Below are 19,108 nucleotides of genomic sequence, written 5' to 3'. Positions count from 1 at the left end.
TAGCAGGATACAAAAGAAGTGTAAGACACAAACTCTATCCTTAAGACACGTCCAATCTATCTTGGAAATGAAACCATGCATGTGGACAGTAACGTGTTAAATAGTAGAACCAGACCATCTAGAATTGAGGGCTCAAGGAAATCGCTACAGCAATTTTAATTGGCCATGACTAAACTGACCAGGGAGAATCCCATAATTAACTGCAGCACCGTTTTGCAAATTGGAATATGGGCTCAGCCTAAATCTGTACTGGGGACTGATACTTTCCATGGAGCAGGCAGACAGATGGCCTCAGAATTTTTCAGGCTTCGCATCAATTTCTCCCATGTGTTTACTGTAACCACTATCATGACCTTGTATAAATACATCTTCTTCCAGAGAAGAGTGCATTTTGAAGACTGATGTGGGGGTAAATTTCTAGAGCTCTAAAAGTATGTCAATGGCTTCTCAGGGCTCCATCTTCCAAACTGATCCTGGATTCAGTGTTCAAACATGATTGATCTGATCTAGATGGCACGGCATCCTTGGCCCAAGAGAATATGTTACATAGAGAATATATTGTACATCACAATTTACATAACTGCCCTACCAGTGTCGTGTGTTTGAAACAAATTTGGAACATCTGAGCCTATAAAAATGTATTAAATAATAATAACAATAGCATTTACTTACCAACAGATACCTTATCTTGAGCACTATATAGACCAGAAGAGAATGCTATAAAACTGGGGGAAAATATTCTTGGTTTATAAGGAATTTATAATCTAGTTAAACTAATACAACATAAATATATGGAACAAAATGTATAGATCAACATATAAGACGGCCATCTCTGGTGCAGGCCCTTATGGACTCACAGGCAGATTATGGCAGCTGGTCTCTTTGACTCCAGTCCTCCTGCACTTAATGGCAACTACCAGGGTCATCTTTCCAAAGGACAGCATTGAGCAAGGCACTTTCTTGTTGGAAAATCCACAATGGCATCCCAATGCCTACAGAAAAATTACTCTCTTGACTTTTAAGACCTCCAACTACCCTCTAAAATCTGTCCCTTTCCCATCTTTCACTCTATTGACAACACAGCTGCCCTCTCTCACTACTCAAATGTTCTCTTTAACTAAATTTGTTCACTCAAGATCTGCCTTCATGGCTTGCTCACCTCGGTATGCCATACATACCCTGCCTGTCTCCATTCATTTAAATTTCACTTTTCTTTGAAGATAAAGGTTTCTACTTCCTACATAATTACTTTCCTAAACACATCAGATTACACTGATTATTCTCCCCTCTGAACTCCAATAGCACTGGCATCTTTTATGTACCACCAGGAGTTACTTTGCATCAAGTTTATGTAATTATCTTGCCTTACCAGTCCAATTTCCAGTTTATTTTTTTAATGTTGAGCACCTTGTACCAATCTTCTCTACCTGCCCAATGCTTAACAAACACAAGATCTCCAACAATCTTGTTTGATGGAAAAATAAAGTCAGACTTAGTATTGAATAGACTTAAGGAGTAATCAGTTATAATCAGAATGAACTAGTATGAATTTTAAAAGGTCTTACTAGAGAGGTGACATTTTAAACTGGGTTTGGGAGAAATAACAGGAATGGCAGAGGGCAAGAAGGAAAGGAAGCAAGAAGGGTGTGGGTTAAAATGGTGATGGTGGACATGGGAAGGAATGGGTGGATCCCAGAGCCTGGCCATGTTCTGATAGTTGAGTAAAAATCAACACACTGGTACAGAAGTCTGGTTGCCAGATGCCCTTCCCTTTGCATATCTTCTAGGTGTAACTCGCTTAGGTCTATGGAGTTGAGAACTATAGCCAAGAAAAAGTCATTGTCTAGGCTTAAATTCTATCTTATGACCTTTAAATGTTCTTCTTCCATTTAATTCTTTGAAATATCATTTCCTTTGGCAAGGTAACTTTTTCCAATGGGAGGCTTGTTGGTGAGTATTTTGGTCCTCACTTTAGCCTTGTCAGAACAATTGGATAGAAATGCACAGATTTATTCCCTTTTGCATGTCCTCAGGTCCCCCTCAAAAGCTCCATCCTAGGGAAGAATCTGACATCCAGATCTTCAGGTTTTCAGAGATATGAGGGATATTTTTGGGCATGCACTGATCAAGGGACCCCTAGGTTCTGCTGAGGCTGAAACCCGAGATCTTCCATGGGAGCACTTAGTCTCAATCATACCTCAACTCTTCCCTAGAGCAAACATCTGCAGAGAGCACACATCAAAGAGATAGAAAGACTTGCCAAGGAATGTGTGTATTATGCCACTTCATATTTGTGAATTTTGTAAATACTCTACTTCGCTATAGTTCTAGATCACCAGATACTCAAAAGGACTGCTCCTAATTCCTCATTTAAAGTGTATTTCTCTTTGCAACAGTATTGTTCAAACTTGTCTGTCAGTGTGTCCTGAGCACCACCTCTGCCTGAGTACTGAGTCCACATCCTGTCACTTAAGTTTTCCCAGAATGCAAATGTGGAGAACCAGAAAAAAGATTTGGAATTCAGAAGATGGAAAACATGGTCTCAAAGGTGGAACCTTAGTGATTGGACATTTCCAGCTTTTTTTGGTGTGTTTTTTTAAAATGGTAAAATTTAGTTGCTATTGCCTCAGACCTTTCCCATCGCACAGTTCGAAAATCAGGCTGAGAAAATATTCAGGGTCCAAGTCACTGGGTACCATTTCCAGATGTGACCTGTGGGTCATCACATTTTTGTCCTTCCCTCTTGTCTGTGTCAATGCCATTGTTAGCATGTTTGACTCTATGTAAGGGCAATCCTAGAGAGGGAAATATAGTACATTTATCTATCCCCAGAAATAGAGATTTTTAAGCCCCTCCCCCAATATAGATGCCACAATTTTCTTGACCCTCTCCAAAGAAAGAACACAGCAATGTCTAATAGTAGTACATTTCAAAACTTCTGTCAAGAACAGCCAGAAAGTTCTTTGTGAAATCTAAAATCATAAATTCATGACTGTCAGGGCAAATGTGTGTTACACATGTTGCCACTTCTCAAACCAAGAGATGCTGTGGAAGTCCAAATTTTTCTTTAGGGTTCACAAAGAGGTAAAGGGGCGGAAAGAAAGATATTTTCCCGTGGCCATGTTACATTAATTTCAATCTCAGTTGTGCGTTCTGAAGCTGAGTGCCTTGCTTCATGGTGAGCACTTGTGCAAAAGTTCTGGGTGAGAGGAAAGGGTGCGGGTGATAGGAGGAGGGGCAGGAAAGCATGTTTCCTCCAATCTTTGTGGTGAGGAGCCAAAGAAACCAAGTTGAGTTGGACAGATTGCCATGTGGTTACTTTGCAAGAAAATGAAAAGGGGAGCAGGGATGTGCTAAAGTGTTTTCCATCCTGTTGAAAGAAGAAATGACAGAGAGCTGTGAGGATCCAGTCACCGTTTTTAGCAGATGGCAAAACCAACAGAGGGAGGAAAGCACCTTCCTTCTGGAGGCCATTTGAGTACCAGTACAATGGCCAGGGACAAACTAGTCATCACCACCTGAGGGCCAAGTAAGCTGCCTTCTCTAAAAAAGAACCAGAAACAGAGGCCAAGGCCTAGTGCATGAACCATCGTGTCTCCCCGCCCCCGCTTGCTCAGATGAAAGTCCAATAACCAAAGCAGCAGGGCCCTGGCTGTCACAGAGTCTAGATTCTGTTCTGTGTTATATTTTATTTAGTTTAGCTTTTTTCTTAGAACTGGGGCATGTGACCGAGATGTAGTAAGCCCGAGGGCTCTGCCTCAGCCCAGATTGGCACTTGGAGCAGCCCTTCATGTTTCTGCCTGAGTTTCAAGGGAGAAGAAGTGGCAGCCAGTTATTTGAGAACCGCCCCACCCAGAGATTAATTCAAGATTGCTTGTGGAGGTGAGGTCATGGCCAGAATGACCACTAGTTATCTTCCAAATTACTGAGCAAGCCCTATTTTTCTGAAAGTCGGTCAAAGGTTTTGGCATCCATGCTCGTGTAACATGAATATATAACTCTGCCTCTGTGTGTCCATGTAGAGAAAGGGAGAGGAAGATGAGATAGAAGAGGAGGAAGGGGCAAGGAAGGTAAAAGGAGAGGGAGAAAAAAGATTACCCCTGAGAAAGAGAGGAGAATAAGGGGTTTCGAAGAATGGGGGGAAAAGAAAGGTAGGGAAGTCAGTAGACAGAAAAATAGAGAAACAAACACAGGGTCATCTGGTCACTTTGCAAAGTAGTGATTTTCTTGTCACTTTAGACTTGCAAAGGCAGAGCAGCCTCGGTATTAGTTTTCTATTGGTGCTGTAACAAAGTGTCACTAATTTAGTGACTTCACACAATGCTAATTTATTATCTTAAACCTATGGAGGTCAGAAGTTCAAAATGAGCCCAAAATAAATTTTACCAGCCAAACATCAAGGAGGGCTGCGTTCTTTCAGGAGGCTCTGTGGAGAGTCCACTTTCTTGCCTTCCATCATCTAGATGCCTATGTTTCTTGGTTCACGTCCATTTCCAAAGCCAGCAATGGTTGGTCAGTAAAGTCTTTCTCACATCACATAACTGGCATTTACTCTTCTACATCTAAACAACCTCTGTGTTTATATTGTGCCCAACTGCATCATCCAGAATAATCTATTTTAAGGTCACATAATTAGCAACCTTAATTCCCTCTTGCCATGCAAGGTAACATAGTCACAGGTTCTGGAAATGAGGGTGTGGACGTCTTTGGTGGGCAATGATTCTGCCTACCACACTCTTTTATTAAGACTGTTGTAAAGTGGCAGGATCTGAGGCAGTGCTTTTAACACGAAAGTCTTAAGAAATGGAAAATAAAACAGAGCTATTTCTTAGGAAAATTTTTGAGGTGGGTAAAATCCGGTCCCTAGGTAGTGTTTGAGCTTCTGCCAGTGTCTGCCTCCCCTTCTTGGCACCCCCGCATCTGGCTGGGCTCATGCAGCTATGGGCTCCAGAGTATCCTGCACAAAGACACCCTTGGGCCTGCCTGGCCTGGGCGTGCTCTTTTCCTTTCCTGCTAATTAAATGTATCTGTTCTAACTCCCATAGCTTGTATGGAATTAAATGTATGAGTGCAAAGAATTTGCATTCATTTGACTCTAATACTTTAACCTTCTGGAGTGACAGCAGAAGACAGGTTTTTGAATGGGTATTGGAGAAACATATCTATTGGAGTTGCTTATATCTACTAATTGTACCACATAAACCTGGCCTGCATAAAGCCAGACTGGTTTAAAAGTTCAGGGCCATTTGGACTCACAAGATAGCTTGGTATGTCTACATTAAGAAATTATTTCATCGTCTTCTGAGAGTAGTAATTTATAAGACATTTAACCCTGGTATTGCTATAAAAATACAATTTTATCCTTATGCCTTCCTACACCTCAATATGGATGGTGATAAGAGACTGTGATGTTTTGTGTTTCCAATTGTTGTTTGGAATGGAAATATATACTTTTCCCTGAATCTTATTTTCCTCCTTTTCAAATAATACTGTACCAGTACTAGTACCACGAAAGCTAGAGGGAAAAGAAAAGAGCTTGATATTCTGGCCTCTTAAGGATCACTGGTACTATAATCAAGATTAACAACTATCTTTTCAGGCCCATTGTGTCTCCGGAATCTCATCAATTATAAGGGCTCACTACAGTGGATAATCCCCTATAAATAGAAGCAAATGCAAGAATAACAACATAATATTGAAGGATGAGTTTGAAAATGAATAGCCCAGGTTCAGGGTAGGAAGGGTAAGGAATGTGCCTTTTTTCCCACTTGTCTCCTTTGCCAATTGAGAATCAATGGTGAGTAGTCAGGGGAAAGGCAGAAGATCTGGATGGTCCATTCACCCCTGAGCTGGAATTCTTCCTCAGTATCTATAGGCCCATTATCTGGAGGACCAGTTCTATGGATGAAGGCAGCATTGAGCCATATGGGAAAGTGACAAGCAAGACTGGCATCTATAAAGCTTTTAAAGTAGGCAACATGCCAATGTCACAGGATAAGAGTCAGTGGTGAAATGTCAAATCCAGGTGAGATGGGAGTGGGTGTGAATACCCCTGCATGTGGAAAGCAGAGATCATGAAGTCTTCCTGTAAAAGTCCCCACTGTGAGGTTGTCAGGGTTTAGTAGCCGAACGGCATAGAATGAAATAGCCTCCATGAGGCCTCTTGGATTTTTTAAAATCACGTCTGCGCTTCTAACTCTTAGGAAATGGAGCAAAGAGAGAAGGACACCAGCTTTCTGGGATAGTCACACAATGTTGGTTAGCGCTCATTTCTCTTCTGGAGACCGTCTCCAAGGGCGACTCTGCTAGGATAACATTCAGCGTATCAGACTGCATGTCGGGAAATACCATGCCTGCTTAACCAGAAAATTATTGCAGCAAAAGTTTCCAGGAAAAAAAATCAAGTAAAGGAAGCCTCAATGCTTGTGAACACACTCTCACTTTCATATTGATTAACCCACTAAGTTTCAAAGCATTTTCTAGGCGAGCCTCAGACACAAACCTGTCAGAAGGCAGGCCTTGACACAGACTGAACTTGAGCATATGGTACTTAGCAGTGTGTTCAGCTTAGGGAGAGTGGAAGGTAATAGGGCCTGATAATTAAAACAGCACATTTGTTTATAGGCATAACCTGATCTGGGGCACACTGCTAAAAAATTTAGCAAGCACATGTTTCTTTCAGGGCTAATTATCTATCTGAATTTAAAATATATTATGAATTATTTCTCTCACTAAATAGGTAAAGTGAATGCTTTTTATTGGATGATGAACTGGTTCAAAGTTCTCCTGGATCATTTTGAGTTGCGTAGCTAGAAAACTGGTTAGTTACTACAAGACATGATTACACTGGAGACTGTCTCTAAGGGTGACTCTGCTATGATGAAGATTGCAGTTTTGATTGAGTTCAAGGTTTTGAGGAATTCTGTGACGCTCTTTGAATGATCAGTATGCTCCCACATATGGCTGCCCAGATATTTAGGGTCATTGCTCAGGATCCAATTAATTTGCTTCTCAAGATATCTACTTGGATCAGTAGAAGAAATGGTGGATTTGTCTTTTAAGATATGTGGTTTTGCCAGTTCTCTTCATCCAGCCTTTTACCATTTTCATTGCTAATTGTATATTTATGGAGGGATTTTATTTAGATGTTTGGCCTGAAGTGAATGTATCCAAAGATGTATCTGTGAATTAGCCATCGGGGGGGGAAAGTACTACAGAAGGCATTAATTACCCTCGTACAATGAAATTCTATCTGGTGGAATAACAGCAGGAGTTCTTCCGAATAAGATGTGCACAGAGAACAAGAGCAGGGAGGACAATAACTGTTTTAAGAACTAGCAAGTATTCTTCTCAAAAGCCCTAAGAGGCCTTGTGAGAAGACATTTTTTCTATTCAGAACCTTGATTCTAGACACATATTGGGCTTACAACATGGATAAATGGCTCCAATTATTCCAATAAAAAAGGACACAAAAAGAAAACTAGCTCAAAATCATAGTTTGAAGGATGAATATCTATCTATAATCTAACTTACCACTTGATATGTAATGACATGACTTTCAAATATGTGTGTCTAACAACCATGAATTGAGATTATACCTGGATATTGATAGTAGGTGTTATCTGATTCCTTGGTCTATACCTGGGTGTGGGTGATTGACAGTCTGAGTGACAGTTTAATTTGGAATGCACATACAATTCAGTTACTACGTTCTGGACAGAAGATATTTTCTATACGTTGAATTCACTGACAACTATTTAAATGTTTAAGTACAAATATTTAATATCAAGACAGGATACATTTTTCTACAGTGGATACTCAAATTATAAGAAAAATGTTTTATTCTTCTATTTGTCATTGTTTATACATTATTTAATACCTAGATAGTCATCTGCTATTCATTCAAAAACATGTTGCATTTACACTTGGCTCAAAATAAGGTATCAATTAAAGAACCACTTTTCTACTCTTATTGCAGATAGATACCTACACCTCAAAATGCATTGGTGGAAATCGATTTTCTGCTATGTATCATGAAATTAATTAGAGAAATACAGCATAAGTCAAACATTTACTCCCCTATGGAGAATGAAGTTCGGTTTTATAATGGCCATCAGCAAAATCCATGGTTTAAATTACAGATTAACAAAGAGCTCATGAGCTCAAAATTAAGTTATTCTGTTTGAAATCAATCACTGAGACTGTCATTCTGCTTATTGCTTTGACTTCCTAACAAAGGTTTAAATGAGGACTTTATGTGCAAGTAGAGAATGTCAAGAGACCTGCTCTTTTTCAGACCTGCATGAGCTGGGGAGGCAAAACGTTTAGGCTATTCAGCTAATTATAAGGAGGAATGTATTTTTCCAAAAAAAAAAAATCTTTTACCAAAAAATCCCACAAATTCACAATTAATCTATTATCTGGAGGGGAAAAAATGGTAATGAATGAAAGGTGGGATACATTTAAGAAGCACTAGATTCATTGATACCAGAGCCAAATGCTAGGCAGGAAATCTGGAATTTATTCTTCTTTTTAGTGCCAAGCACCAGAATTGGGAAGTAGGGTTCAGAAAGAGTATTGCCTTTGCTAGTAAAGTGCAGTCAGACGCTGTTTTTAAGAAAGAGCATTTTTCTTCTGTCATTCGGCTTCATGCTGGTTCACTACTCCAGTCCTGAGCAGCTCGGCGATGGTCCTGTCATCGTATCTGAGGGCCTCTTTCAGGATGTGCGTCGTGTGCTGCCCAAGCAGGGGAGGTGGCCTGGCCTCTGACATCTTGAACTTACTGTATCTCACAGCTGGGCCTGTCAAAAGAGGTGGAAAGCAGGAAGCCTGTTAATGACTAACCCTAGGAAATGTATTACCCAAGCAGCCCGGGGTGTTTCCAACGAATGCCAAGAATATCACTGCTCGTTACACCCTTGCAGATGCACCATCATTTTGGAAGGAAATGTATTTTTACATGTGGCTTTTCTTGACTCGATTTCATCCAATTGCACAGTCGTCATCGGATCTGCCTACCACTGTGCAGGGGACTGCATGTCCATGCCTGGTATGTGCTAAGCCTGTTCAGAAGCTGTCAGTCCTGTCACAGGAAATCTCAGAGGTAGGGTGCTCAACTGACTGGACACTCAGGGTCCAAGAGAACAATGACCAAGAGATATAGTGTCCTTCTGAAACTGAAAATCTGATCCCAGGTGAGGATAGCCCAAATTTTTACTACTCACTGCCAACTGTATAGTTCCAAGATTTAGTTCAACAAACAGCAAATCAACTATACAGCAGCCAGACCCTGGTTGAACCCTTTTGATGGTAGAATTATATATGCAAGCTCCACTGTTAGGGAGACTTCAGTTTGAATGTTACCTTTTTTTAAAAATTTGTCTTTATTGTTGAAGGTATTACAGATGTCTCCCCACCACACCCCTGCACTGACCCACCATCCCGTTTCCACCCCATCCACTGGTCTTTCCTGCACTATTATCTGTCCAAGGGCTATGCATATATGCATATAAATTTGTTGGTTAATGTCTTTCCACCCTCCAATCCCCTTCCCTCTGAAATGTGCCAGACCATTGCATGCTTCAATGTCTCTGGATATTTTTTGTTTGTCAGTTTATTTTGTTCATTATAGTCCATATAAAAGTGAAACCATGTGACACTTGTCATTTTCTGACTGGCTTATTTTGCTCAGCATAATAATCTCCAGGTTCTTCCATGCTGTCTCAAAGGGTATGAGATCCTTCCTAGATCCTTCTTTTTTACAGCTGCATAGTATTCCATTGTGTAAATGTAGCACAGCTTTTTTTTTATCCACTCATCTATTGATGGGCACTTGAGCTGTTTCCAGATCTTAGCTATTGTAAATAATGCTGCTATGAACATAGGGGTGCATATATTCTTTCTGATTGGTGTTTCAGGATTCTTAGGATATGTTCCTAGAAGTGGGATCACTGAGTCAAATGGCAGTTCCACTTTTAATTTTTTGAAGAAACTCCACACTGTTTTCCATTGTGGTTGTACCAGTCTGCATTCCCACCAGCGGTGTACTAGGGTTTTTTTTTTCCTCCACATCCTTGCCAGCACTTGCTGTTTATTGACTTATTAATGGTAGCCATTCTGGCAGGTGTGAGGTGGTACCTCATTGTTGTTTTAATTTGCATCTCTCTGATAACTAGTGACACTGAGCATTTTTTCATGTGATTTCTAGCAGAGCCATCTTTTTTTGTTTGTTTTTCCATATATTTTTCTTTTTAAAAATTCTTTATTGTTAAAAGTATTACATGTCTCCTTTTTCCCCCATTGACTTCTCCCCAGCTGCCCCCCTCCCCCCGCACATGCCCTCTCCCCACACCCCTCTCCCAGTCTGTGTCTATTGGTTATGCTCATATGCATGCATACAAGTCCTTTGGTTGATCTCTCACCCTCTCACCCACCACCTTCCCTCATAGGTGGGACAGTCTTGCGATGCTTCAATGACTCTGGTTCTATTTTTGCTCATCAGTTTATGTTGTTCATTATATTCCACTAATGAGTGAGATTATGTGATATTTATCTTTCTCTGACTGGCTTATTTCACTTAGTATAATGCTCTCCAGTTCCATCCATGCTGTTGCAAATGGTAAGAATTCCTTCTTTTTTACAGCAGCGTAGTATTCCATTGTGTAGATGTACCACAGTTTTCTAATCTACTCATCTGCTAAGTTTCATTTGGAAACTTAGGCTGTTTCCAAATCTTAGCTAATGTAAATTGTGCTGCTATGAACATAGGGGTGCATAGATCCTTTCTGATTGGTGTTTTTGTTTTCTTGGGAAATATTCCTAGAAGTGGGATCACTGGGTCAAATGGGAGATCCATTTTTAATTTTTTGAGGAAACGCCATACTGTTTTCCACAGTGGCTGCACCAGTCTGCATTCCCACCAGCAGTTTAAGAGGGAGGGTTCCTTTTTCTCCGCAGTCTCTCCAGCACTGGTCGTTCATTGATTTGTTGATGATAGCCATTCTAGCAGAGCCATCTTGAATAAATTAACTTCTCGGAGCCTCATGTTCCACAGCTCTAAATTGGGGATGGTGTTAACCACATAAACTTGACAACAGAAAGCACTAAGCAAATATTCCGTAGGCCACAGTAATGCACAAAATCCATTGGCTACTCTGATGGCAAAAGCTGTCACAGCGTCAATCTTGAAGCTTGCAGTGCAAGGGGAGAAGACATATCACCAGCTATTCGCTGAACTCTAAGCCACTGTAAACAGGGTAGCTCAAGCAATACTTCCACCCCACTGTTGGGAATAGATTATCCCATTCTTCATTTATGGCCACCAAAGCCCCAAAAGCTAAGGGTTTACTTAAGGCCACATGGCTAATATTATCAATGGTTCCAGGATGCAAATCCATGTGCATTTGAATTGTCTCCCATTGAACACCCTAGCAGTCTTAGCCTTAGCAGTCTCTTTTTACTCTCCACTCTTTCTTTGAAAAGATGAACTGACATTGGGGAACAGATTTTATCTTTCCTGCCTCATTAAGTGAAGTGGTATAGATGTTGGCTTTCCTTTATATCATTTTATTAGCCTTCAGGAAAACAAACTAGTCACAAGAAGTCTGCAAAACAGTAATAAAAATTTTTTCAGCCTCCTTTTGATTTGGAATCTCACTTTCAAAAAGTAAATCCAATGCATGTTTAGGTAACAGAATGTCAGTCAGGAAAGCAGCAAACATACTTTGAGCTCTTTGTAGAATTCCATTAATAAAAAGCATTGCTGTAGAAACCATTGCAATAGAGTTAAAGGACAGAGACCATTAAGCCACGCCTCTGTGTAACACATACCATCCACTACAGATAAATGGCAACTTTCAATTAATACCCAAAGTTTTCTTTCTCTGAAGCTCAGTGAAATCCATTTTATTCTTCTCATATCTCCTTTTAAATGCCCCTGTACATGACTGTTTTTCATCGGTTGGTTCCATTTCATTAAAGGAGCACGCATTGGCAGGCACGGTGTTCTACTCTCCTGATGAAACTGATAATCTGATGGTTTAAGGATTTGATCCTTACTCATTTTTTTCTCTCAGATTCAGTTCTATTTTGACATTAATTATCAACAGTTTTAATCTAAAACTTGTCTTTCAAAAGAAGAACCCCACTGAGGTAGTACATGTCTGAAGTCAATGTGATGTGTCTTTCTCTTAAATGAATTACCTAAAATGAGACTTCCAACTGAAATGAGACTTCCCACTGAGATGAGACTTCCAAATGAATTACCTGAAATGAGACGTCCCTAATGCTGAGGTCTTAAGTAGTTTAGGCAGCCTTTTCTCTACTATCTAATATCTATACTAAATCTATTGCATCAAAAATGTTTAGTGTCCACAGGAAGAAAATTAAATGAATGAAAAATTAATCCCTATAACTCATAAGTTTGGAGATAAATGCATTTCTTTAAAATAAATTCCATTCCATATTCTTGGCCTTAAACAAGAAAACTGCTATTGACTTAAGGGTAGACTTAGGATAGTTTTACATTGAAAAGAACCGTGGCCTATATGTCCCACAGAAGAGGCAGAGAAAGAAACTCGGGTTCTCTTTGACTGACTCATAGCCACTTAGGGGTACACAAAGGTGAGGTGATTTTCCTCTGCCTTAACAAAAGTGATCAGCCAGGCCAGTGTTGCTCAGTGGTTGAGTATCAACCCAGGAACCAAGAGGTCTTTGGTTCCATTCCAGGTCAGGGTACATGCCTGAGTGGTGGGCTTGTTCCCCATTGGGGGGCATGCAGGAGGTAGCCAATTGATGTGTCTCTCTCATCAATGTTTCAATCTATCTATCTCTTTCCCTCTCTGTCAAAAAATCAATAAAGACATATTTTAAAAAAGCAATCAAACTGAAAAACACTGAAATAAAGGCACAGCATAGAAATTTCCAGTACATCAACTGAAACCACAAGTGCTTCTGAGGGGCCTAGCTAATCTAATGATTGGTGGTTAAAGCCCTGGGTCTCCTTACACCCCTCACAAAAACAAAGGGAAATTATGGGATCCAAGATGGCAATAGAGTAGGTAGAAGTTACACTCATTTCCTTCCAGAACAAAACCAGAATTACAACCAAAACATAGAAATGTTAACCAGAATAACCAACTGAAGGCTAGCTGACCAGAAGTCTTATAACCAAGAATTTATAGAAGATGCCATATAGACTAGTAAAAAGGGTAGTGATGCAGGAAGGGCTGGCCCTGTACCCACATGTGGCTCAGGAACTCCCTGAGGAGTGTGAGGTCTTAACCCTACATCAGGCTCCCCAGTCCAGAACACCAGAGCTGGAAAGAGGGGCCTATATAACACAAGGCTTTAAAAATCAATGGGGATTATGTCTTTCTAGTGAGAGAAGGAAGTCTGCTAGAAACCCAGGCACCCTTTTAAAGGGCCACCACACAAAATCTTGTTTTCAGCCACTTACCCTGGGTTCTGGCAGAAGGAGGGTGGGTCAGCTCACAGAGAACTACAGTCTTGTGAGGAGAGATGGGGTTTGTGGCTCTGGGGAGAGAGTTGAAGGGATGGATAGCTGTCAGAGTCCTTGCGCTGAGTCCCTCTGCCATGCCACCAACAAATGCAATCTTTCTTGGGTCAAGCACTACCCTCTATACTATATCAGCCTTGGGGAATACATAGCCCCATCCTACGGACTCCCTGTCACCCTACCCTGCTGAGGCTGAACTCTCCAGGAGGTATGGAAAGAATATGGAATAGACTGAGTTGTGTGGTTCTAGAATGGTGCCATTTTCCCCTCACATACCTAATGGGTGAAGAGTCCTCCCTTCATATGTCCAAATCCTGGTCAGTTTGGGCCTGATAAACATTTCTGGCCTCCCCCTGATGAGCCTTACACCTCCTTACACATTATACAAGAATAAAATAAACATGAGTTAAAGACTTAAATGAAAGACTAAAAACAATAAAACCCCTAGAAGAAAATGTAGTACTGTATCAGACATTTCTCTTAGTGTTATTTTTTTCTAATATTAATCCTTTGGCAAGGGAAACAAAAGAAAAGCTAGCAAATGAGCTACATTAAACTGAAAAGATTTTGCACAGCAAGAGAAACAATCAACAAAGTGAAAAGACAACCCACTGAATGGGAGAATATATTCACCTGTGATACAACTGACAAGGGGTTAATATCTAAAATGCAGAAAGAATTCAAACTACTCAGAACAAAAAACAACAACAACAAACAATCCAATGAAAAATTGAGGAAAGGACCTGAATAGACATGTCTCTAAAGAGGACATAAAGATGACGTATGAAAAGATGCTCAAGTTTAAATCATCCGAGAAATGCAAAGTTAAACCATAATGAGATATCACCTCCCTCCTATCAGAATGGCTATCATCAATTAATCAACAAGCAAATGTTAGGATGTAGACAAAAGGGAATTCTCTGGGAATGCAGACTGGTGCAGCCACTGTGGAAAACAGTATGGCGTTTCCTCAAAAAATTAAAAATGGAACCTGCATTGGACCCAGTGATCCCACTTCTAGGAATATATCCCAAGAAAACAGAAACACCAATCAGAAAGGATCTATGCACCCCTATGTTCATAGCAGCACTATTTTCAATAGCTAAGATTTGGAAACAGCCTGTCTAACCTATGAGGGAAGGTGGGGGGTAAGGGGGTAAGAGATCAACCAAAGGACTTGTATGCATGCATATGAGCATAACCAATGGACACAGACAGTAGGGGTGTGAGGGCAGTTGCTGGGGGATGGGGGTGGCTGGGGAGAGGTCAATGGGGAAAAAAAGGAGACTTACGTAATACTTTAAACAAAAAAAAGAATTTTAAAAAAGGGAACTCTCATTCACTGTTGGTGGGAATGCAGATTGGTGCAGCCTCCATGGAAAACAGTATGGAGTCTCCTCAAAAGATTAAAAATGAAGCTCCTATGACACAGCAATTCCACTTATGGGTATGTATCTGAAGAAACCCAAAACACATTCAGAAGAATATATGCATCCCCATGATTATTGCAGTGTTATTTATAATAGCCTAGATATGGAAGTAACCCAAGTACCCATCAATAGATGAGTGGATAAGAAAGTGCTGGTACACATATACAATGAATTATTACTCAACCATAAAAAAGAATGAAATCTTACCATTTGCAACAGCAAGAATGGACCTAGTGGGTATTATGCTAAGTGAAATAAGTCAGTCAGAGAATGACAAATACCATATGATTTCACTTATATGTGTAATCTAAAGAACAACATAAATGAACAAGCTAAACAGAATCAGACTCATAGATACAAAGGACAGATTGATGGCTGCCAAAGGGGAAGGGATTTGGGGGGTTGGGTTTAAAAGGTGAAGGGATTAAGAAATACAAGTTGGAAGTTACAAAATAACCAAAGGGATGTAAAGCACATCATAGGAAACACAGTCAACAATATTATAGTAAGTGTGGATGGTGCCAGGTGAGTTCTGAAAATAGTAGGGGCAGCACTTTGTAAAGTATATGATTATCTAACCACTACTTGTATACACCTGAAACTAACACGAAATAATATTTAATGTAATCTGTAACTACATTTAAAAAAAAATTTTAAGGGAATTGGGTGACATGTTTTGAAGGCTACATCTACCTCTGAGGACTGTGTGTGAACTGCCTATGGTTCCCTCAGGGATGGTCTGTATGATTCTAAAACAATGCTAAGCTTTTTTTATTTGACATCTGCACATGCCTATCAAGGAAGACTGAACTGATACATTTCATGGAATCTAGAGTTCAACAGCTTGAGGCTGACAAAATACAAAGGTAGGGGAGGAAGTATCCTGTCTCAATCTCCAAGTCATAGAGAATAACATTGGAAACCACTACTTGGTGAGTGTTTACTGTATATTAGGCCTGTGGCTGGGTTCTTTCCACACTGCTTCTTGGTGAAAGGGCAGGGGGAGCAAGAGGGAATTATCTAAGTTTGAAACTGAATTGAGGGGTCTTAGAGTAGAACAGGCCAAGAACAGCTTCAGGTTTCATGTTCTGACCAGTCTGTTCTCTCTATCTTTCCAGATTACAGTTCTATTAAATATCTTATGCAATATTTACACATTACTATCTCACCTTTTCAAATTAATTTGTCATATGCCAGCTATTTCCTTGTAGAAAGTCATAAAATCGCAGCACCATCAATACATTTCATTTTCTCATGTTTCTGAGTTAGGCAATGCTCTCCAAAGCCCTCCACCTTCCCCACCCGAAAAGAAATGAGGCCTTTGCTGTATTTTCTTGCAGAAAGTTATCTGGTGTAAGCCACAGGGAGGACCCAGATCCTGATGTGCCAGAGAATTCCTCAGACTATCCCTGTAGTGTTTTCCATCTGTGGTTTGAGGCCCTGCAGTAACAAGACCCTATTTTGTCTCATCTCCTTTTAGAAACCTTCCATGATTCTTTTAGGCTGAAAAGGGAATCTACCCAATATATGCAAACATCCCACGCTGCACTAACTATATACAGAGTTCAAGCTACATTTTATAACCCAGACCAACTTAATAATGTAAACAGTTGCAGGAAACAGAGGTAGCCAAAAGCATGTGGGTAACCATAATGAATATTCAAGTAATGGGAATATAATATCACATCATCACGAGGGATGGAACCTAAACAGTCCTTTTTTCCAGAACTCTCTGCACCTCCTGTCTTGATGATGCATTTTGAAAGCAATGAAACAGTCTATTGCTCAACCTCACAACACACTGGCAAATGATCAACACTAAGGGTTAAAATAATTAACATAGTTGGCCTGTCCTATCATAAGGGAAGCAAAAATAAATAATATTAAAGGTAATTGTGTGAGTCTTTTCATTTGTTGTTTCTTTTAATAGCAGACACGAGTGTCAACTTTTTAAAATATCAAGAATAGTTAAAAGCAAACATCTGTTTTATAATATGTAAAATGCTATATCAAACATTTTTATTTTGACTTCTTTAGACCATTACTCAGATACAGGCTGTAGATACCATTTGATCTTCAAGGCTTACTAGTGTAATAAGAAGCCAAACTTCATTTTGCTGAAAATAATGATGGCTTCAGTACCAAGTTATTTCACAATTTTCCCTCCAGTGCTTGAACTCATCATCATAACAATAACAATATTATTTATATGATGCCTCTCAGCCATAGCATCCAAGGCGCCAAATGGAGTCATACAGATAGAACACATTAAACCCATTAAATATGAGATAAAGCCATTTGAACTAGAATGAAATGGTGGGAAAAGGCTTTAGAGTTAAAAATGGCTTTGGACAACTTTCACAGAAGAGCTCAATCTATGTGACTGCTTAGGTTGTCAAGCATTCCAGAAACTCAAGGCAACATGTCCTGGGTGGGTACCACCAACCTAGATGGGTCACCCTCCCGTCTCACCCAGAGTTCAGAGGCACCATTTATCACTCCTGATGTAATGAACTTTAATTCGCTATTTTGTGACTCAATAAAGCGTACCTCAAGTGCCACTACCTGTAAGGGAACAGTGCATTTTCAACTATGTCTATGATCGTATGGTAGTCATCAGTGTTGTCCATCAAATTTCCACTTTCCACCTTCTGAGAGCAGGATATTATGTTCTGACCCCTTTGATGTTGGATGAGGTCACGTGAGTGGCCAACAAATTGTAAATGGAGGGGATACGTATGCTACCTCCAGGCCAGAATACTCACTTGCTGATTGAAGATTCTCTCTTTTTCATGACAACTTGGCAGTGTGTGAGATGGTGACTGCTCCACCAGCCTGGGGCCTTTCAACCCATGATGGACATGTAGTAGTATGAGCATGTAATATATTTGTATTGTTTAGAGCCAATGTTATTTGGGAATTACAGGGAAATTGATTATATGCCTCAATTTTAATACAGAGACATATTTGCCTGAACCAGAAGAGGGACTCATTAATCTAGTCCCTCCGCATTCCTTTAAAAAGCATTCAGTTCAAATGTTCCAAATACTTTGAAACTCTCATTTTGTATGTAGCCAATTTTTACCAGTGGAATGATGAGAACAGCTATTATTTATTGAGTACTTGCATGTGTTAGGCATTTGGTAGAATGCTTTTCATATATTACCTTGTTTGATAGACTAAATGACTTTAAAACATAGACTTATTATTGTACCATTGGATCGACAGGGAAAGTGGGGTTAAGTAACATTATCAAAATTACACAGCCAGTCAACTAAAAATTTCGTTAGAACTTAGGCTGGCTAACTACAAAGTGCATGCTCATTAACACTAGGATGTATTTCCTCCCTGCATAATGTGGAAGAAAATCTGTTCTCATATCAGTGGCTGAATAAATACCATTCTTTGGCAGATGGTATAAAACAGTACTGTATTATAAATACTTATATATTTTATGATTGCTACTCCATTGAGGCATTTATCTTTCATTTGAAAAAGAAACACGGCAACTTGTACTTGATTTATCTATCTTGTTCCAACCCACTGAAATGTCATAGTAGATTATCCATTTCCTGCTGGAAAAATATATGGCCCATAAGGAAATGCTATTCATATTCATTAGCAAATACTCCATCTCCCCTCAAAGTGTGCTACCCAAACTTTCAGCTGAGGTCTCTGAAAAATGCCCGCTTGGAAGAAAATCTCCCCTGAATGCTTCTTCCCAACATTTGTATTTGCTTCTAATTATTTTTAACACTTCTGAAAACGCGAGGAAGGGTGAAGAAACACCTTGCTGACAATGTGTTCTTTGCCAAAATAATCAATTATCCTGCTTCTTTGCCTTCTAAAATTCAAATATTCAATACAAGTTCCTTGGGCACATTCCCAAGGTTTTGTTTGGTAGACTTCACCACGGGAAACAAAATTGGTTCAGCTGGAGTCTGTGGCCAGAACATTTTAAGCTTCATAGACCTTCAAAGTAGTGACCTTCTCTTCACCTCCTCTGCCTCTATGCTCCATTAAGGAAAATACCGGAAGAAGTTTCCATTCAAAGAAGCCAGATTGCATTTCGATTCAGTTTGGAGAGGAGGAACTGAACAGGGTTGAAGCAGGTGGTTATTTGTGGCTCTTACCTCAAATAGCTTTGAAAAGTTGTTCTGTA

At 39.9% G+C, this 19,108-nt stretch overlaps 1 protein-coding gene across 2 annotated transcripts in view; it reads right to left on the bottom strand.

Annotated features, from left to right (window-relative positions):
- Nucleotides 1–7,758: 7,758 nt before the first annotated feature.
- SUGCT (succinyl-CoA:glutarate-CoA transferase) overlaps nt 7,759–19,108 on the bottom strand; it is a 554,158-nt gene continuing 542,808 nt past the window's right edge. For both annotated transcript variants that reach the window (XM_081101832.1, XM_081101831.1), the window contains one exon: nt 7,759–8,801. In XM_081101832.1, the coding sequence (XP_080957958.1) occupies nt 8,638–8,801 (164 nt within the window). In that variant the 3' untranslated portion in view covers nt 7,759–8,637. The remainder of the gene's footprint in view (nt 8,802–19,108) is intronic.

Source organism: Myotis nattereri (genome assembly GCF_964212035.1).
Source record: "Myotis nattereri genome assembly, chromosome: 11".
NCBI classification, from domain to species: domain Eukaryota; kingdom Metazoa; phylum Chordata; class Mammalia; order Chiroptera; family Vespertilionidae; genus Myotis; species Myotis nattereri.
This window is presented reverse-complemented; position numbering and strand designations above follow the sequence as displayed.